At 45.2% G+C, this 16,765-nt stretch overlaps 1 protein-coding gene across 2 annotated transcripts in view; it reads left to right on the forward strand.

Annotated features, from left to right (window-relative positions):
- The window catches only part of FSTL4 (follistatin like 4), a 944,621-nt gene that overhangs the window by 38,499 nt on the left and 889,357 nt on the right, over positions 1 to 16,765 (forward strand). For both annotated transcript variants that reach the window (XM_060240476.1, XM_060240477.1), the window contains exon 2: positions 16,603 to 16,636. In XM_060240476.1, coding sequence (XP_060096459.1) covers positions 16,603 to 16,636 — 34 coding nt within the window. The remainder of the gene's footprint in view (positions 1 to 16,602; positions 16,637 to 16,765) is intronic.

Here is a 16,765-nt window from a genome sequence, read left to right on the forward strand (position 1 = left end):
TCAAAGGAAGAGACAGCCTGGTGGATGGTGTGCCTCCATGCTTTGCGATCTGAGGCTAGGTCAGACTACTGGTGATGGTTGATGCGACAGGTGCCAAGGGATTTCTTCAAGGAGTCCTTGTACCTCTTCTTTGGTGCCCCTCTATTTCGATGGCCGGTGGAGAGTTCACCATACAGGGCAATCTTGGGAAGGCGGTGATTTTCCATCCTAGAAATATGCCCTGCCCAGCACAGCTGCGTCTTCAGCAGCAGTGCCTCGATGCTGGTAACCTCCGCCCACTTGAGGACTTCAGTGTTGGTCACAAAGTCACTCCAGTGGATGTTGAGGATGGTGCGAAGGCAGCGCTGATGAAAGCGCTCGAGGAGTCGCAGGTGATGACGGTATAAAACCCATGATTTGGAGCCGTAGATGAGGGTTCTCATCACAACCGCTTTGTAAACATTGATCTTTGTGCCTTTTTTCAGATGCTTGTTGCTCCACACTCTTTTGTGCAGTCGGCCAAATGCACGGTTTGCCTTTGCCAGCCTGTTGTCAATCTCCTTGTCGATCTTGGCATCTGAGGAGATGATGCACCCCAGGTAGCTGAACTGCTGGACTGTCTTCAGAACTGATTCACCCACAGTGATGCAGGGAGGGTGATAATCTTCCTGGGGTGCAGGCTAGTGGAGAACTTCTGTCTTCTTCAGACTAACTTCTAGGCCGAATAGCTTGGCAGCCTCTGCAAAGCAGGACGTCATATGCTGCAGAGCTGATACCGAGTGGGAGACGAGTGCAGCATCATCAGCAAACAGTAGCTCTCGGATGAGTTTTTCCATTGTCTTGGAGTGGGCCTTTAGTCGCCTCAGGTTGAACAGGCTGCCATCGGTGCGATAGCGGATGTAGACACCATCGTCATCATCTAGATCTATTGCGGCTCTTTGAAGCATCATGCTAAAGAAGATCGTAAAGAGAGTTGGCGCGAGAACACAGCCTTGCTTTACACCTGTGCCTATTGGGAAGGGCTCCGAGAGGTCGTTGCAGTGTCTGACTTGGCCTCGCTGGTCTTCGTGTAGCTGGATGATCATGCTGAGGAACCTTGGGGGACATCCTAAACGTTCCAAGATTTGCCACAGGCCCTTCCTGCTAATGGTATCGAAAGCTTTGGTAAGGTCGACAAAAGTCACATACAGAGCCTTGTTCTGTTGCCTGCATTTCTCTTGGAGCTGCCTGAGAACAAATACCATGTCGGTGGTGCTCCTGTTAGCTCTGAAGCCGCACTGGCTCTCTGGGAGGAGTTCTTCTGCAATGGTGGGCACCAGTCTGTTCAGGAGTATTCTGGCAAGGATTTTGCCTGCGATGGAGAGCAGGGTTATCCCCCGGTAGTTGGAGCAGTCTGACTTTTCCCCTTTGTTCTTGTATAGGGTGATTAATTGGTTTTATATAGACAAATCAGTTGACAAGCAGAAATTGGGCAGGCTGAATTAATATAAAAATACTGGCAGATTTGTAAAGCTTACTAGATTTTTAACAGGCAGGCAGAGCTTTTAAAATATATAAAAACTCTAAACAAGCAGACAGTGCTTACTTAGCACTAGGAATGCTCTATGCAGAGATGAATTATACCCCTAAGCTTGAGCTTCCCAGCCCCTAAAATAAAAAAAGGTCACACACTCTTTGCCATCACACTGAGGACTTCTAATTTGTGCCAGATAAATCCCCTCACAGACACTCCTTCACTAGCATACAGGACTCACACCTTTTGAGTGCTATTACCAAGCTCCTAAATCCTGTGCATCTCAGTCCCACCCAGCTAGGTTCCCTGTCTGTATCCTGAGATTTCTTCTCAGCCGCAAGAATCTAGTCCCAGTTCCTGTCTGTTGGTGTTCTTAATTAAACAGGTGCTGACAGGACTCCTCAGCAGAGCATTCAGTTTCCTCTGCTTCCAGTCAGAGAGTTTCTTCCAGTAACCCTCTCACAGACAGAACTCCTTACAAGGAACAGACAGTTCTGCCTTACGAGGAACTCGGCCTACAGGCAGTCTTCAGCTCCTTCCCAGTTGATTTTCACAACTGTCTTTCTCAGTCTCCAGAATGAACTAACATCAGAACTATCTCCAAGCTCTGAACTGCTTCAGTACTCCAGCAGAACCAACTCTGTGAGGCATTTTTTCCTTGCTCTGCAAGCTTTCTAGGAATTGATACATTTGGTAACCATGGCTGCTGCTCAGCCAATCAGTGCAAGCTGTTCCCAGCTACCAGGCTAACTGCCTGAATTCATCACAGAGGCTTACTATGAAACAGACCTTCATCTTAACATGTGGAATTCACTGCCACAGGAGGTGGTGGTGGCTACAAGCATAGCCAGCTTCAAGAGGGGGTTAGATAAAAATATGGAACAGAGGTCCATCAGTGGCTATTAGCCACAGTGTGTGTGTGTGTGTGTGTGTTTGTGTGTGTGTGTAAATTTTTTGGCCACTGTGTGACACAGTGTTGGACTGGATGGGCCATTGGCCTGATCCAACATGGCTTCTCTTATGTTCTTATCATTGGGGAATTCCCTTCCCCACAGCTCCATTTATAGCTTGCATTGTGCCAAGAATGCAGGGGACAGTTCTTGATTTCCCTGAAACTTCTCTAATGGGCTCACTGGCCATTTTCCTGAAGGAGGGGTAGCAGGGACTGTGGCAGTGGCAACCCTTTGCAGCTGTTGGAGCCCAGCCAAAGCATTTGTCAGCTTCAGTACCTGCATTTGGAGTGAGCAGCTAAGTGTGCCAGGGAGGAAGCCATTTCTTTCATGCTGCTGCTAATTTTGTGGTGGATGCAAACAGCACAGGCTTCCAGGTTCTGAGTATTAGGTTCCAGAAATCAGGCAAAGCATGGTCATTCAATCCAGGGTCTGGGGTCTAACAGCCTCTCTTGGCTGGTTTTTATAGCCCCATGCCTAAGGGTTATGTTTGCCGCCAGCTGCTCAGAAGCAATCCTGGAACTACTCATCTTTCTTATCAGCAAACAGCTGGTGACAGACTAGGAGGTGTGCACTTTTCCATCTTGTCTGTAGCTTTGTTCTCAGCCTCCATATGCAGTGTTCTGAGGTGTAGGTTATACCAGTGGGCTGGGAATGACCAGCTGAGATTCACCTGATGAATCAGGAGCAGAGGGTGTTGGTAGCTCTGCACCAGATGTTGACTGTGAATCCTTGAGAAGCCTGAAGCTCATTTTCATGCTGGTCTGCTTCTGTTAACTCCTGAGGAGCCATCACAATTACATCAGGACCAGAGGGTGTTGGTAGCTCTGCACCAGATGTTGACTGTGAATCCTTGAGAAGCCTGAAGCTCATTTTAATGCTGGTCTGCTTCTGTTAACTCTTGAGGAGCCATCACAATTACTGAGCCCTGGCTGACCCATGATAGAAATTTCTATTGGGAAGAAAAGCTTTAGTTGAGACTGCAGATGTCAAACTATCACACTGGACCCTCCTTCTTAAACAATGCGCCAAACCTACTTGAAGTAGTATTGGCAGGGACCCTAGACATCACATAGACCCACTGTATTGGGCCTATATCTTAAATTGACCAGAGGCAGAATCTGGTTTGATAAAATGCCATCTTATTATTGTTTTGTGATTTTACTGAATTGTAGCTTTAAAACTGGGCTACCATTAGAATTTGAATGATGTAGCCCACTTGTGGGAAGGGCCAGATAGAAATCAAATTAATAAAATAAAATAAATAAAACATTGAGACTTTTGTTCCTCAACCATTCTGGAGATCAGTTAGCTATGTAAGCTAAAAGCTTGATAGAAAGGTCACAACTGGCCATTAGGACAGTTAAAGGTAATTGAAAAAAACTAAGAGGTGGACATACTTGGGAAACATGAAGGACAAATGCAGCCAACAGGATGCTTGGGTTTACAAATTATTGCAGACAAAATACAGTAAGCTCAAGCATTACAATACAAAGATATTTTTAAAATCTTAAAATAATTCAAATAATAAGATCTGTTGTGGTCACAGTCAGAGTCCCTAGGATGTGTGCGATCTTCAGTCCTTCTACCTTCTCAGTTTCCTGACTGCAGCAGTTTTATTCATTGGCCCATGGAAAGGCCATTGAGAAAATGGAACACTCTCCCCCCCCCCCCAATGCTGCACAGTGCAGTTGAGTAGGGTTGCCAACTCAAGTATGGAAAATTCCAGGAAATTTGTCTGGGGAGGGCAAAGTTTGGGAAGGGACCTCAGTGAGCTGTAATGCCATAGAGTTCAGCCTCCAAAGCAGCCATTTTATCCACAGGGACCGATGTGGTCTGTTTCAGTTATAGCCTCAGGCATCTCTAGACCCCACTTGGATGTTAGTGTTGCTATATTGGAGTATGCAGTCTTTAATATTAATTTTCACTAGCAAGGTGGAGTCCTAAGTTGAGAGAACTGGGTTTGATTCCCCACTCCTCCACATGCACCTGCTGAATGACCTTGGGTCAGTTACAGTTCTCGCAGCTCTGTCAGTCTCACCTACTTCACAGGGTGTCTGTTGCGGGGAAAGGAAGAGAAGGAAATTGTAAGCTTCTCTGAGATTCCAAGTGAAGGTCAGGCTATAAATCCAATATCATCTACATCATCTTCTTCTTCCTCACCCAATTGCCAATGGTAGCACAGCCCTGGTTCGGCTTGGTAGCCACAGGAACACTAAGGGGATAATGATGTTTGATCCTTCTCCAGGGTTATAATCTAATTGCTGTAATTTCCTTCCAACCTCTTTCAATGAAATTCCAGGACAGGTGGCGGTGGTGGTGTTGGTTGCTGCTGCTGAAACCTAGATATATTAGGTTTTGGTTTTATTTATTGTTGCCTACTTTGAACTTTTCCTAATAAACATTAACTAATAAAGCATAATTTTTAGAAGATTGTTCTCAGCTATTATCAGGGAATTTGGCATCGATAATTCTGACAGATAATGCTTTTGTGATAGTCTGGTTGGTGTTGTGTCTCTTACAGCTTAATAAACATCTGTCTCTTCTTGCTGCACATTCCCTTGATAGATTTCTGTAGGTTTTATTGCCCTTAGCAAGCCTACCCTATCCTGCCCCGCATGACATGAATGCTTTCATATTAGATTATCATGGTGCTATGTTTTCCTTTACTTTGTTCTAGATGACCCACAAAGGAGCATTGCATCATTATAAAACCAAACAATAAAATACCCATAACAGGAAAGAATAAACATCATATAGGTATAATGGTCCTCTTTTCCATGGTTAAAGAGGAGGAAAAGGCCTTTATCTATGATTTCATACACCATGCCTGTTGTAAAAGAAAGAAGGATGGTTAAATCTGGCCCTAATTTATTTGTATCACTTAAGTTTAGAGTCAGTGCTGCATTTTAAGCTGTTTGATTCACTGCCATTCCAGTGTTGTACACTCATGATCACTCTAACAATATTTGGGGGTTGGTGGTGGTAAAGAGAAAAATATTTTAACCAAAGTTGTGTGTTCTTTAAAGGGAATAACCTACAAGAACTTAGGGAGGGGTCTTTCCCTTTGGAGTGGTGAAACAAAGATTAAAAACAAGCCAGTTATACAGAGTTGGACCAGGCTAGGTTTAGAGTTCAAAAAAAATAAGTAAAATGTATTTTTATAAAGGATAGAACATGGATAACACATACAAAAGGAAAAAGGTGCACACTATTAGGCAAAGCTAGCAAAACAAAACAAAAACCCTAACTATCTATGCTTACCACATAGCTACAGCAAGTTGTAAACTTTAAGGCTTTTTAGGCTTGCCAATCCCCAGGTCCCAGCAGGGGTTCTTCCACGTTCCCAAGCTCCTTCCCGCCCCCAGTCAGCTGGCCGACAGGGGGAAGCCCCGCCCCGAAAGCCACCATGTGACTTTCCCCCTCCGGAGGCTCCAGTCTCCGATTGGAAAGGCTTCCTCTTGGGATGGTGTGTCTTTGTTACTTGGAAGAAGTTGGCTGCAACTCGTGAGTAAAAAGGCCAATCCCTCACTTCAGAGTCGCCAGGAAAAGGGGGGTGGGGAGAACATTTGCTGAGTACTTCATTATTCCCTATGTGGAGATCGATTCTCATAGGGTATAATGGGGAATTGATCTGGAGGTTTTGAGGTAGAGGCACCAAATTTTCAGTATAGTATCTAGTGCCTCTTCTCAAAGTACCCCCCAAGTTTCAAAACGATTGGACCAGAGGTTCCAATTCTATGAGCCCCAAAAGAAGGTGCCCCTATCCTTCATTATTTCCTATGGAAGGAAGACATTTAAAAAAGTGTGCTGTCCCTTGAAATGTGATGGCCAGAACTCCCTTGGAGTTCAATTATGCTTGTCACACCCTTGTTCCTGGCTCCACCCCAATGTCTCCTGGCTCCACCCCCAAAGTCTCCTGGCTCCATCCCCAAAGTCCTCAAATTTCTTGAATTGGACTTGGCAACCCTAATGTTTTTCCAGAAACTCAGAAAGCATTTCACAGCAGAGTAACTCCCAGCCTTGTGAAAATCAGTGACAAACAAAGATTCACTCATCCTGCAACATCTTCCGCCCTACCACCCTCAAGCTTGTGAGTTGGGGACCTTCTTGATCTAAACTCTGGCTCCCTATATTCTGGCCTCTGCATTTGGTCCTAATAGGCCAGCCTATCCAGATGGTTAATTGATCTAGATGCTCTAGAAGTGTCAAGCTGTTTTTTACCATTCTAGATGTCAAACTGTCAGATGAAATGCTTGATTATACCAAGCTGTATGTGACTGATGACAGACCCAGCTGCTCTGACACCTAACTACCTAAAAGTCAGTTCCTAAATGACTTACACACAGATGAAACCTTTGAATGAACAAGGGGTTGAGCCTTTACACAACTTAGAGACCAGGATTAACCCAGCTAGAAGATTCAGTCTCTTGACAATCATTATTGATTAGTGGTGCCTCTTTTTTTGCACTGGAAATAGTTAGGGTTGCTAATATTTAGGTGAGGCTTGGAGGACTCATAGAATTAAAGTTGCTCTATAGATTACATAGATCAGCTCCCCTGGAGGAACCATAGGGTCTTGGAGAAATAGATGTCCTAGAATGGTTACAGAGACTAGGTGCACTGACTTCTGTTTTTCCTGTTGTATACTATAGTTACTTTTTGGTAACCATTTATGCTGCATAATTTGATTGTTCATTGATTGTTTTATAGGTTTATGATTTTATTGGTGGATTTTTCTGTGTTTTTGTTTTATTATGCTTGTGATCCACTCTGAGCCCATTATGGGGAAAGGCGGACTATAAATCTACTAAAATAAATAAATAAATAAATAAATTTCAGATGCCAAATGGCAATAGCTCTATTGGATTAGGTGTTATATGCAGAGGAGTAGTAGGTGTGGAGATACAAGCATTGGTAATGAGACAGAATACCTAAGAATTCCATCCAGGAGGATTCAGTCTAGGAGGATGCATGGAAAAAATGGACATAAGTATGACATTAGAAACCACAACATGTGCACTTACAAAGGAATTTCAAAGGGAGATTAGAAAGAGAGACTATTGAATTGCAATTGTTAATGAAGCTCAAGACAATATAGGGTTGCTTATCCCCAGGTGGGAGCAGGGGATGCCCTGATTTAGAGGCCCTCTCACCACTTCCCATAGGGTATAATGGAGAATTGATCTGTGGTTATCTGGGGCTCTGTAGAGGCTGTTCTTTGAGGTAGAGGCACCAAATTTTCAGTATAGGATCCAGTGCCTGTCCCCAAAATACCCTCCAAGTTTCAAAAGGATTGGACCAGTCCAATTCTATGTGCTCCAAAGGAAGGTGCTCCTATCCTTCATTATTTCCAGTTGAGGGAAGGCATTTAAAAGGTGTGCAGAACTTCATTTAACTTCATTGAGGGAAGGCATTTAAAATGTGATGGCCAGAACTTCCTTTGGAGTTCAGTAGTGCTTGTCACAACCTTGCTCCTGGCTCCACCCCCAAAGCCCCCAGATATTTATTGAATTGGACTTGGCAACCCTAAGACAATGCATTCTCCTGGACTTAACTGAGACCTAGGTTTCCTGTTTAATTACCAATATGTGCTATTATCATTTGACATCTGAAAACACTCCTCTAGCCAAGATACAAGGACCGATCCAAGTGTTCTAATTCCTAATCAGGATCTTTATAATGAAATAAATCCAGAGAATTTTTTTTTTTAAAAAAAACAGCTTTTCAGAATAAGCCAAAATTATTTCTTCAATGTACATTGTGTTTGTCAGAAGAATTCACCCACCTATACTCCCTCCAAAGAAGTATGCTTGCACACAAAAGTTTATACCTGGAATAAAATGTTGGTGTTGAAGCTGCCAACTGTCTTTCCTCCCATCTTTTCCTCTCCAAAAGAGGAGGAAAAGTCCTGGAGAAGGGAGCAGAAACTCTGTGTTTGTGTGTGTGCGTGCGTGCAAAATAGAGATAGAGGCTTGTCTTTATATCTCTCCTGCAGGAAGTAGAAAGCAGCCATGGAGCTCTGAGGGGGGTGGAGTTGGGAGGGAGGCAAGAGGCAGGAAGCAAAGAGCCACTTGGGAGCTGGGGAGGGGAGCAAGCTACCATGTGGCTGTAGCAGCAGCCCTGGGAAAGGAAGCAGAAGAAGGAAGTTGCTTGGGGGGCGGATTTGAGCCCTGCACAGGCCACATCTGTCTCATGGGCTGCATGTTTGACATTCTTGGTCTAGAGTTTGGTTGGAGATTGCAAGAGGGACACACCTGCTGTTCACTAGTATTCTTCCTTTGGGTATTCAGACCGAATTTTCTCCTTACTAGGGTTGCCAAGTCCAATTCAAGAAATATCTGGGAACTTTGGGGGTGGAGCCAGGAGACTTTGGAGGGGGAGCCAGGAGCAAGGGTGTGACAAGCATAATTGAACTCCAAGGGAGTTCTGGCCATCACATTTAAAGGGACAGCACACCTTTTAAAATGCCTTCATTCCATAGGAAATAATGAAGGATAGGGGCATCTTCTTTCAGGGCTCATAGAATTGGACCCCTGGTCCAATCATTTTGAAACTTGGGGGGGTATTTTGGGGAGAGGCACTAGATGCTATACTGAAAATATGGTGCCTCTAATTCAAAAGACAGCCCCCCCAGAGCCCCCAATACCTCCAGATCAATTCCCCATTATACCCTATGAGAATTGATCTCCACATAGGAAATAATTAAGTGCCCAGCAGACATTTCCCTCCCCCCCCATTTCTGGTGACTCTGAAGCGAGGGATTGGCATCTCTACTCACGAGTTGCTGCCAACTTCTTCAAAGTAACACAGACACACCATCCCAAGAGGAAACCTTTCCAGTCAGAGACTGAAGCCTCCTGAGGTGGAAAGTCACATGGTGGCTTTGGGGCCGGGCTTCCCCCCGCTGGCCCCCGATTGGCTTCCCCCCGCTTCCCCTTGATTGGGGGTGGGAAGGAACCTGGGAAAGCAGGAGAACCCCTGCTGGGACTTGGGGATTAGTACAACATACAAAGAGTATCACGGCAGAAATAAGGAAAGACAGGTTCTAAATTTGGGATTGGGTTTTGTCCCTACTCAATATTATGACCCTTTTCAAACTAGGGTAGACTTGTATAAATTGTTTAGACAATTGAAATTGAACGATTTTTTTAGTTCGGAGATGACATCTGCAACACAGGAGGCTCCCTTTAAGACTAAATCTACTTTTGTACTACCACACTTTGACAGTTCGATATCGGTCTTTGAGAAATGTGTTATTAAAGAAATAGAGCAGCTAGAGAGTACTTACCAACCCAGATGGTGTAATTTTTCAAGGCCGGATAAACAGGCTTTGGATTTGTTAATTTCCAATAAGGATATTGTCATAAAGCCAGTGGACAAAGGGGGTGGCATAGTCATCTTAAATAGGGAGGATTATCTTATGGAAGCTTACTGACAACTTTCTGATGAGAGCTATTGCAAACCTTTGAGCTCAGATCCCACGAATAGGATAATTGAAATTATTGAGATCGTGGTGGTGGAAGCAGTAGAATTACATTTCTGATAAGGGTGCTAAGTGTCTATGCAACATGTACCCAAGAACTCCATTGTTTTATATGCTTCCTAAGATCCATAAGAACTTTTTTCCCCCTCCGGGGTGCCCCATAGTGTCCGCATCGGCTTTGGTGTTGGAACCTTCGAGTCAATATCTCGACTTCTTCCCAAAACTGGAGGTGTTTAAAATTCGTACCTATATTAGGGATACTTCAGACTTTATTGTACAGGTGGAAGGCTTGAAGGTTCCACCCAATGCTGTTTTGGTATCCGTGGATGTTACCTCTTTATATACCAACATACCTCATGATGAGGCCAGAGCTTTAATATATAGGATTTTTGAAAATAATTTTTTTAGATTTGGTGATCAGTTTTTTCTACAAGTTCAGGGAGTCTCTATGGGTAGTCCCTTTTCACCTAGTCTGGCTTGTTCGTTCATGGCTGAGTTGGAAGAACAATTTTTTTGTAATCTGGATATTAATACATTTTCTGGTTCCATCATTTGGTTCAAGAGATATATTGATGACATTATGGCAGTTATTGCGGAGCAGTCTATAGTTGCCCCCTTAATACAGTGGATGAATAATATACACCCTTCCATTAAATTTACATACCTGTGATAGACAGTCAATTGCGTTTTTAGACACCTGTGTCTTTAAGACAGGGGATGAAACCCTGGTGGTTAAAATCTATAGGAAGCCCACTGATAAGAATGTCCCTTTGCATTTTACTTCTTGTCATCCAGCACATTTAAGAACTAATTTGCCCTACAATCAATTGGTTAGGGCTAAACGCAATTCAACTAGGGAACAAGATTTTGAACAAGAGAGGGATAGGATTTGTGAACAATTTAAATCTTGTGGCTATTCTGACAGGATTCTGACCAAGGCAGTATCAAGAATTAACCAAACACAGAGGTCTCTGTTGTTTGACAGCTCTCATAAGGCCCCGGTAGGTTGGCCATAATGTCTGAAGGTCAGCCAGGGACACCTTTTTGGGGGGGAAGGTAGGGGTGCGCAAAGTGCGCGCGCCGCCGGAAACAGGAAGTGACATCACTTCCGGTGACGACGTGCCGCCGGAAACAGGAAGTGACATCACTTCCGGTGACATCATCTCCCCCACCCCACCTGCCAGAAACAGGAAGTGACATCACTTCCTGTGACATCATTTCCCCCGCGCCACCTGCTGGAAGCAGGAAGTGACATCACTTCCTGTGACATCATTTCCCCCAAATGACATCATTTCCCCCAAATGCCACTGCCGGAAACAGGAAGTGACTTCACAGCACTTCCTGTGACGTCCCCAAAAATCCCCCAAATATCACCACCGGAAACACCAAGATTATTTATAGAGAGGGAAAGGGGGAAGTAAAGTTAAATGAAACTCTTTTTTTACTTTTTTCAAAGTGAGAAGACTAGAGAGAACGGGTTCCATGCTGAGAAGCCAGTCAGATTCCAGTGAGATTCCAGTGAGACTGTGCTGCATAATGCAGCCTATTTATTTTGTCCTGTTTGCTCTGTTGGCTCTATCTGCGCCACCTTCATCACTTTCGGGGTGTGGATCCCCCAGTGGGGTGGTCTCCTGACTCCCTCCGCCGGCTGTTTCTGATAGCCCTGCGCCCCCTCTTTCATTTGATATGTGTCCTGAAGGAGCTGAAGCAGCCTGTCACTAATAACACAGGTCGAGATGCAGGACAGGAACCCGGAAGTGACCGACAGGCTGCTTCAGCGTGCCGCTGCGCTGGCCCCCTGGGCCCCACAATGATGGGACTGATGCCACAGGGACGGGCTCGAAACACTCTATAACCCCTCAAAAGAACAGCAGTCTAGCTCGCTTCCCCCGAGCCTGCTGCCATAAGCCTCAAGGGGGCTCATTTTGCGGCATCTCCCGGCGGGAGGGTGGCACCTGCACGGGACACATATCAAATGAAAGAGGGGGCGCAGGGCTATCAGAAACAGCCGGCGGAGGGAGTCGGGAGACCACCCCACTGGGGGATCCACACCCCGAAAGTGATGAAGGTGGCGCAGATAGAGCCAACAGAGCCAACAGGACAAAATAAATAGGCTGCATTATGCAGCACAGTTGAGAAAGTGCCTTATCCCATATACTGATGAAGTAAATACAGGATCTGAGAACAAAATTGCACCAGAAGACACAAACACAAAGCTCCCTTACACTGAATCAGTGCTTGGGTCCACGAAAGTCAGTATTGTCTAGTCCAGTCACAAACACAAAGCTCCCTTACACTGAATCAGTGCTTGGGTCCACGAAAGTCAGTATTGTCTAGTCTAGTCACAAACACAAAGCTCCCTTACACTGAATCAGTGCTTGGGTCCACCAAAGTCAGTATTGTCTACTCCAGGGCTGGCCAGAGGGAGGGAGGAAGGAGGGAGGGAGGGAAGGAAGGAAGGGAGGGAGGAGGGAGGGAGGGAAGGAGGGAAGGAGGGAAGGAAGGAAGGAAGAAAGGAAGGAAGGGAGGAGGGAGGGAAGGAGGGAAGGAAGGAAGGAAGGAAGGAAGGAAGGAAGGAAGGAAGGAGGGAGGGAGGGAGGGAAGGAAGGAAGGAGGGAAGGAAGAAAGGGAGGAGGGAGGGAAGGAGGGAAGGAAGAATGGGAGGAGGGAGGGAAGGAGGGAAGGAAGGAAGGAGGGAGGGAGGGAAGGAAGGAGGGAAGGAAGGGAGGGAGGAGGGAGGGAAGGAGGGAAGGAAGAAAGGAAGGAGGGAGGGAAGGAGGGAGGGAGGGAGGGAAGGAAGGAAGGGAGGGAAGGAGGGAAGGAAGAAAGGGAGGAAGGAAGGAGGGAGGGAGGGAGGGAAGGAAGGAGGGAAGGAGGGAGGAAGGAAGAAAGGCAGGAAGGAGGGAGGGAGGGAAGGAAGGGAGGAGGGAGGGAGGGAGGGAAGGAGGGAAAGAAGGAAGAAAGGAAGGAAGGAGGGAGGGAGGGAGGGAGGGAAGGAAGGAGGGAGGAAGGAGGGAGGGAGGAAGGAAGGAGGGAGGGAAGGAAGGGAGGAGGGAGGGAGGGAAGGAAGGGAGGAGGGAGGGAGGGAAGGAAGGGAGGAGGGAGGGAGGGAGGAAAGAGGGAGGGAAGGAAGGAAGGGAGGAGGGAGGGAGGGAAGGAAGGAAGGAAGGAAGGAAGGAAGGAAGGCCGCCCCCTCCCGCCAGCCGCCCCCCCGCCTTCGGCCCCCTCCCTCCCTGCTTACCTTCATCCAGGGCGGGTGGCCGCCTCTCCTCCGGGCGGCTGGTGCTGCTGGCGGGGCTGGCGGTAGCTGCGGAGGCCGGGGAGGGCCTCCGCTGGTCTCTGGAGGGCCTCCAAGGACCAGCGCCGGCCTCTCCGCGGCCTCCGCTGGTCGGCGCTGGTCGCTAGAGGCCCTCCAGAGTCTCTGGAGGGCCTCCAGGGACCAGCACCGGCCTCTCTGTGGCCTCTTTGCGGCCTCCGCTGGTCGCTGGAGGCCCTCCAGAGTCTCTGGAGGGCCTCCAGGGACCAGCGCCGGCCTCTCCGAGGCCTCTCCGCGGCCTCTCTGCGGCCTCTCTGTGGCCTCCGCTGGTCGCTGGAGGCCCTCCAGAGTCTCTGGAGGGCCTCCAGCGACCAGCGGAGGCCACGGAGAGGCCTCCGCCACCGCCGCCGGGCCCCGCGCGCAGGCGGGGAAGGCGGCGAGTGAGGGAGGGAGCGTCCCTGCGCACACGCAGGGATGCTCCCTCCCTCACTCGCCGCCTTCCCCGCCGGTGCCCGCGGCCCACCGCCTCCGGGGCTGGCTAAACCGGGACCTCTAATGGTCCCGGTATAGCCAGCCCGGGAGGCGGGAATAGGGGGCCAGAACCGGGACATTCCCGGGTGCCCGGGACGGTCTGGCCACCCTAGGCCCCGGGTAAACATGTGGATGGTAATATTACTTGTGCTATGCAGTTTTCCCCTTTGAGTCAGTCTGTTTATAATGTCATTAAAAAATATTGGTTTGTGGTGCAGGATGTGCCAGGTTGTCATGAAATACCAAGAATGGGTTTCAGTAGAACTAAAAAATTGAGAGATTGTTTAGTTAGGGCTGATATTGTGCAGCCTGAACGTAATGTGGTAAGAGCGGGGGGGGGGGGCGGGCACTTTAAATGTGGTGCCTGCCTAGCATGTGGTCTATCATTACAGATGTCGGTGTTTGTACATCCAGAAACAGGATATAAAATATATCTAAAGAATATCTAAAGTATCTGTGCTACACAGAGATGTATTTATGCGATTCTGTGCCCATGTCAAAAAATTTATTTGGGGTCAACTACACGTGCCATTTGTGCATGTGTGTTAGAACATAAATCTAGATTGAAGCATCGTGTGGTAGATGCTCCTTTGGTAGAGCATTTCATTCAGTATAATCATGAACCAGATTCATTGCGTTTTTGTGTACTTTTGAAATTTCCAACAAGATTGCAGGGTAGGATGGATTGCAGCAAATGGTTACACCAACATGAAATGCATATGATCTTCAAATTAAGGACTCTATTTCCTCATGGTCTCAATAATGATTGGGACTTGACATGTTTTTTATAATTACAGTCAGATGTATGTGGTTTAATTTCTTTTTGAGACTATATTTTGGATATTGCTGTAGTAGGTTATACTGTATCTTTAAGGAACATTGTGAATTGGTGCACCTGATGCATATAAGCCATTAAGTTGTATTCCTTGCAGCACCTTTGGGTGTTCAGTTAGAAAACATTTGGGCTATGATTGCTTTTGCTTTAAGAATTTGCTAAGAGGTATGCTGTTTTTATTCAGTGTTTTAAATGTTTTATGGCTTATGTGTAACAGGTTTAGTGCATTATTGAATCTTTGTATGCTTTTTATCATATTATTCAGGTGTATTGCAGCTTGAAGAAGCTCTCTGCTAAGATGTCTATTACAGCTTGAATATGCTCTCTACCAAGAGGTTTATTGCAGCTTGAAGAAGTCTCTGCTAAGAGGTCTTTTATAGCTTGAAAAAGCTTTTGCGAAACAAGGGTATTAGTACAACCTTGTCCCTTTCCTCTTTGAAAATTGAATTATTTGGCTGCATCCATTAAGAGACATTCATCATTGGTAATATCACACCAGGATTACATGGAAAAGCTGGACAATTTTACCATATAAAGGAAAAGAATTCTTGGTGTAAATGCTTCCTTTTGTTCAAAGGACTGAGTATTATGGCTGTTTTGATGAAAGTAATATATGTGGGTTAAATACAATTATTTATATGAATGGTTTTTCTTGTTATGTAATTTGGTATAAAAGCTGGTTCACATGGGGCTTTTTGGGACCTGGGGATTGGCAAGTCTACTCCTTACTGATTAAAAAACAAACCATGAATTCCATTTTCCTTTTTTGTTTAGGTTGAGTGATGTGAGGCAGGAAATTTCAAATGAGAAATTAAGTGACCTTTCACAGGAAGGGGAGGAGTTGGAGAAGGTGACTTTTGACCTGGATGTAATCTCTCTACTGAGCTCCCTTCCTTCCCTAAACTCCATTGTCCTCCGGCACCAGTCACAGATCTCTAAGAATGTCCAAAACCAGAGTTGGCAATCCTAGAAACAATCCAGGACTAAGATGTCAGTGGTCACTGTGGGTTTAAGTGAATGTGATCCTTTGCTGGATTATGGCCTATCTCTGGAATTTAGAGTAGTGCTCTCAGATCATTTGGCATTCAACAATTTTGCCTTTAAATGTTCCATGGCTATCAAAATGTCAATAATTGTTATTCATTTCCATGCTCGAATTAATATTGATTTAAATGTGGTTAAGCCTAGCAATAAAAATATGTGGGTGAAATTTAAATGTTGAAGCGGTTTTCCAGTGTCAAACTAGGAAGCCATTGATAGTTTAAGGGGGGAAAGTTACTTTTAGCTATACAAGCACATGTATTTTTGAGCATGTTGGAGAGTGATTTATTAATCTTGACACTGACTAGCAGTGTTTATATCTAGAACTCTTGTAATGATTTTTAAAGTTCATCTTAGACACCATGCAATTCTAACTCTCTATTTGTAAAAAAAAATCTGTTTGTATTAATAATAAAAAAGACAGAATGAAAGGGAAACTGAGATGGGAATTATCCTTTTATCCTTTGTTAAGACTTCTTCTGAAATCAGGATTGAACCCAAAATCTAGAGAAAAGTTGTGATTGTTCTGTGTTTGTTCAGGATATATATATATGTGTGTGTGTATGTGTGTCTTCTGAACAGTAAGACCATGAGAATAACTGGGGGAAATCACAAGGTGGCAACATTTATATATAAACATTTGTTTTGTAACTTCATTATTGTAGTCTGGTATGAACCAAAGAAGCAATTTCCATTAATTGGCATACTTCTGGTTGCCATTTTAAGCTTCAGTCCTAAGCATCCTTATCCTTTGTTGAAAGCAGTTGCTATGGAGGGAAATAATCTCTTTCTTTCCCCATCCGTTAGTTCTTCTGTCTATATTACTCTTATTGGAAGAAAAATGTTTAGTATTTATAATGGAGTTATTATGTACCAATTTAAAATTTTAGTTTGCATTTTTTTATTATTAGAGAAATCACATGTCTTTAAATGTAAAAGCAAGTGATAATCTGTATGCAGATTAGGTACAATTGTATTTCTAAATATTAAATATATATATTTTTCTTATAGATATCCAGAAGCTTTGAAGTCACAAGAAGAAAAGGTAAGTGAACAGCAGGGTTTTTCCCTCCATAAATTTGTCACCATTGAGTTACCTTGGTATAAACAATTGAAAAAGTGTGAACTTTCAAGTTTTAAAAGGGCTTTTTTTGGTCAAATATTGAATGCTTAC

Source organism: Heteronotia binoei, chromosome 5, assembly GCF_032191835.1.
Source record: "Heteronotia binoei isolate CCM8104 ecotype False Entrance Well chromosome 5, APGP_CSIRO_Hbin_v1, whole genome shotgun sequence".
Lineage (NCBI taxonomy): Eukaryota > Metazoa > Chordata > Lepidosauria > Squamata > Gekkonidae > Heteronotia > Heteronotia binoei.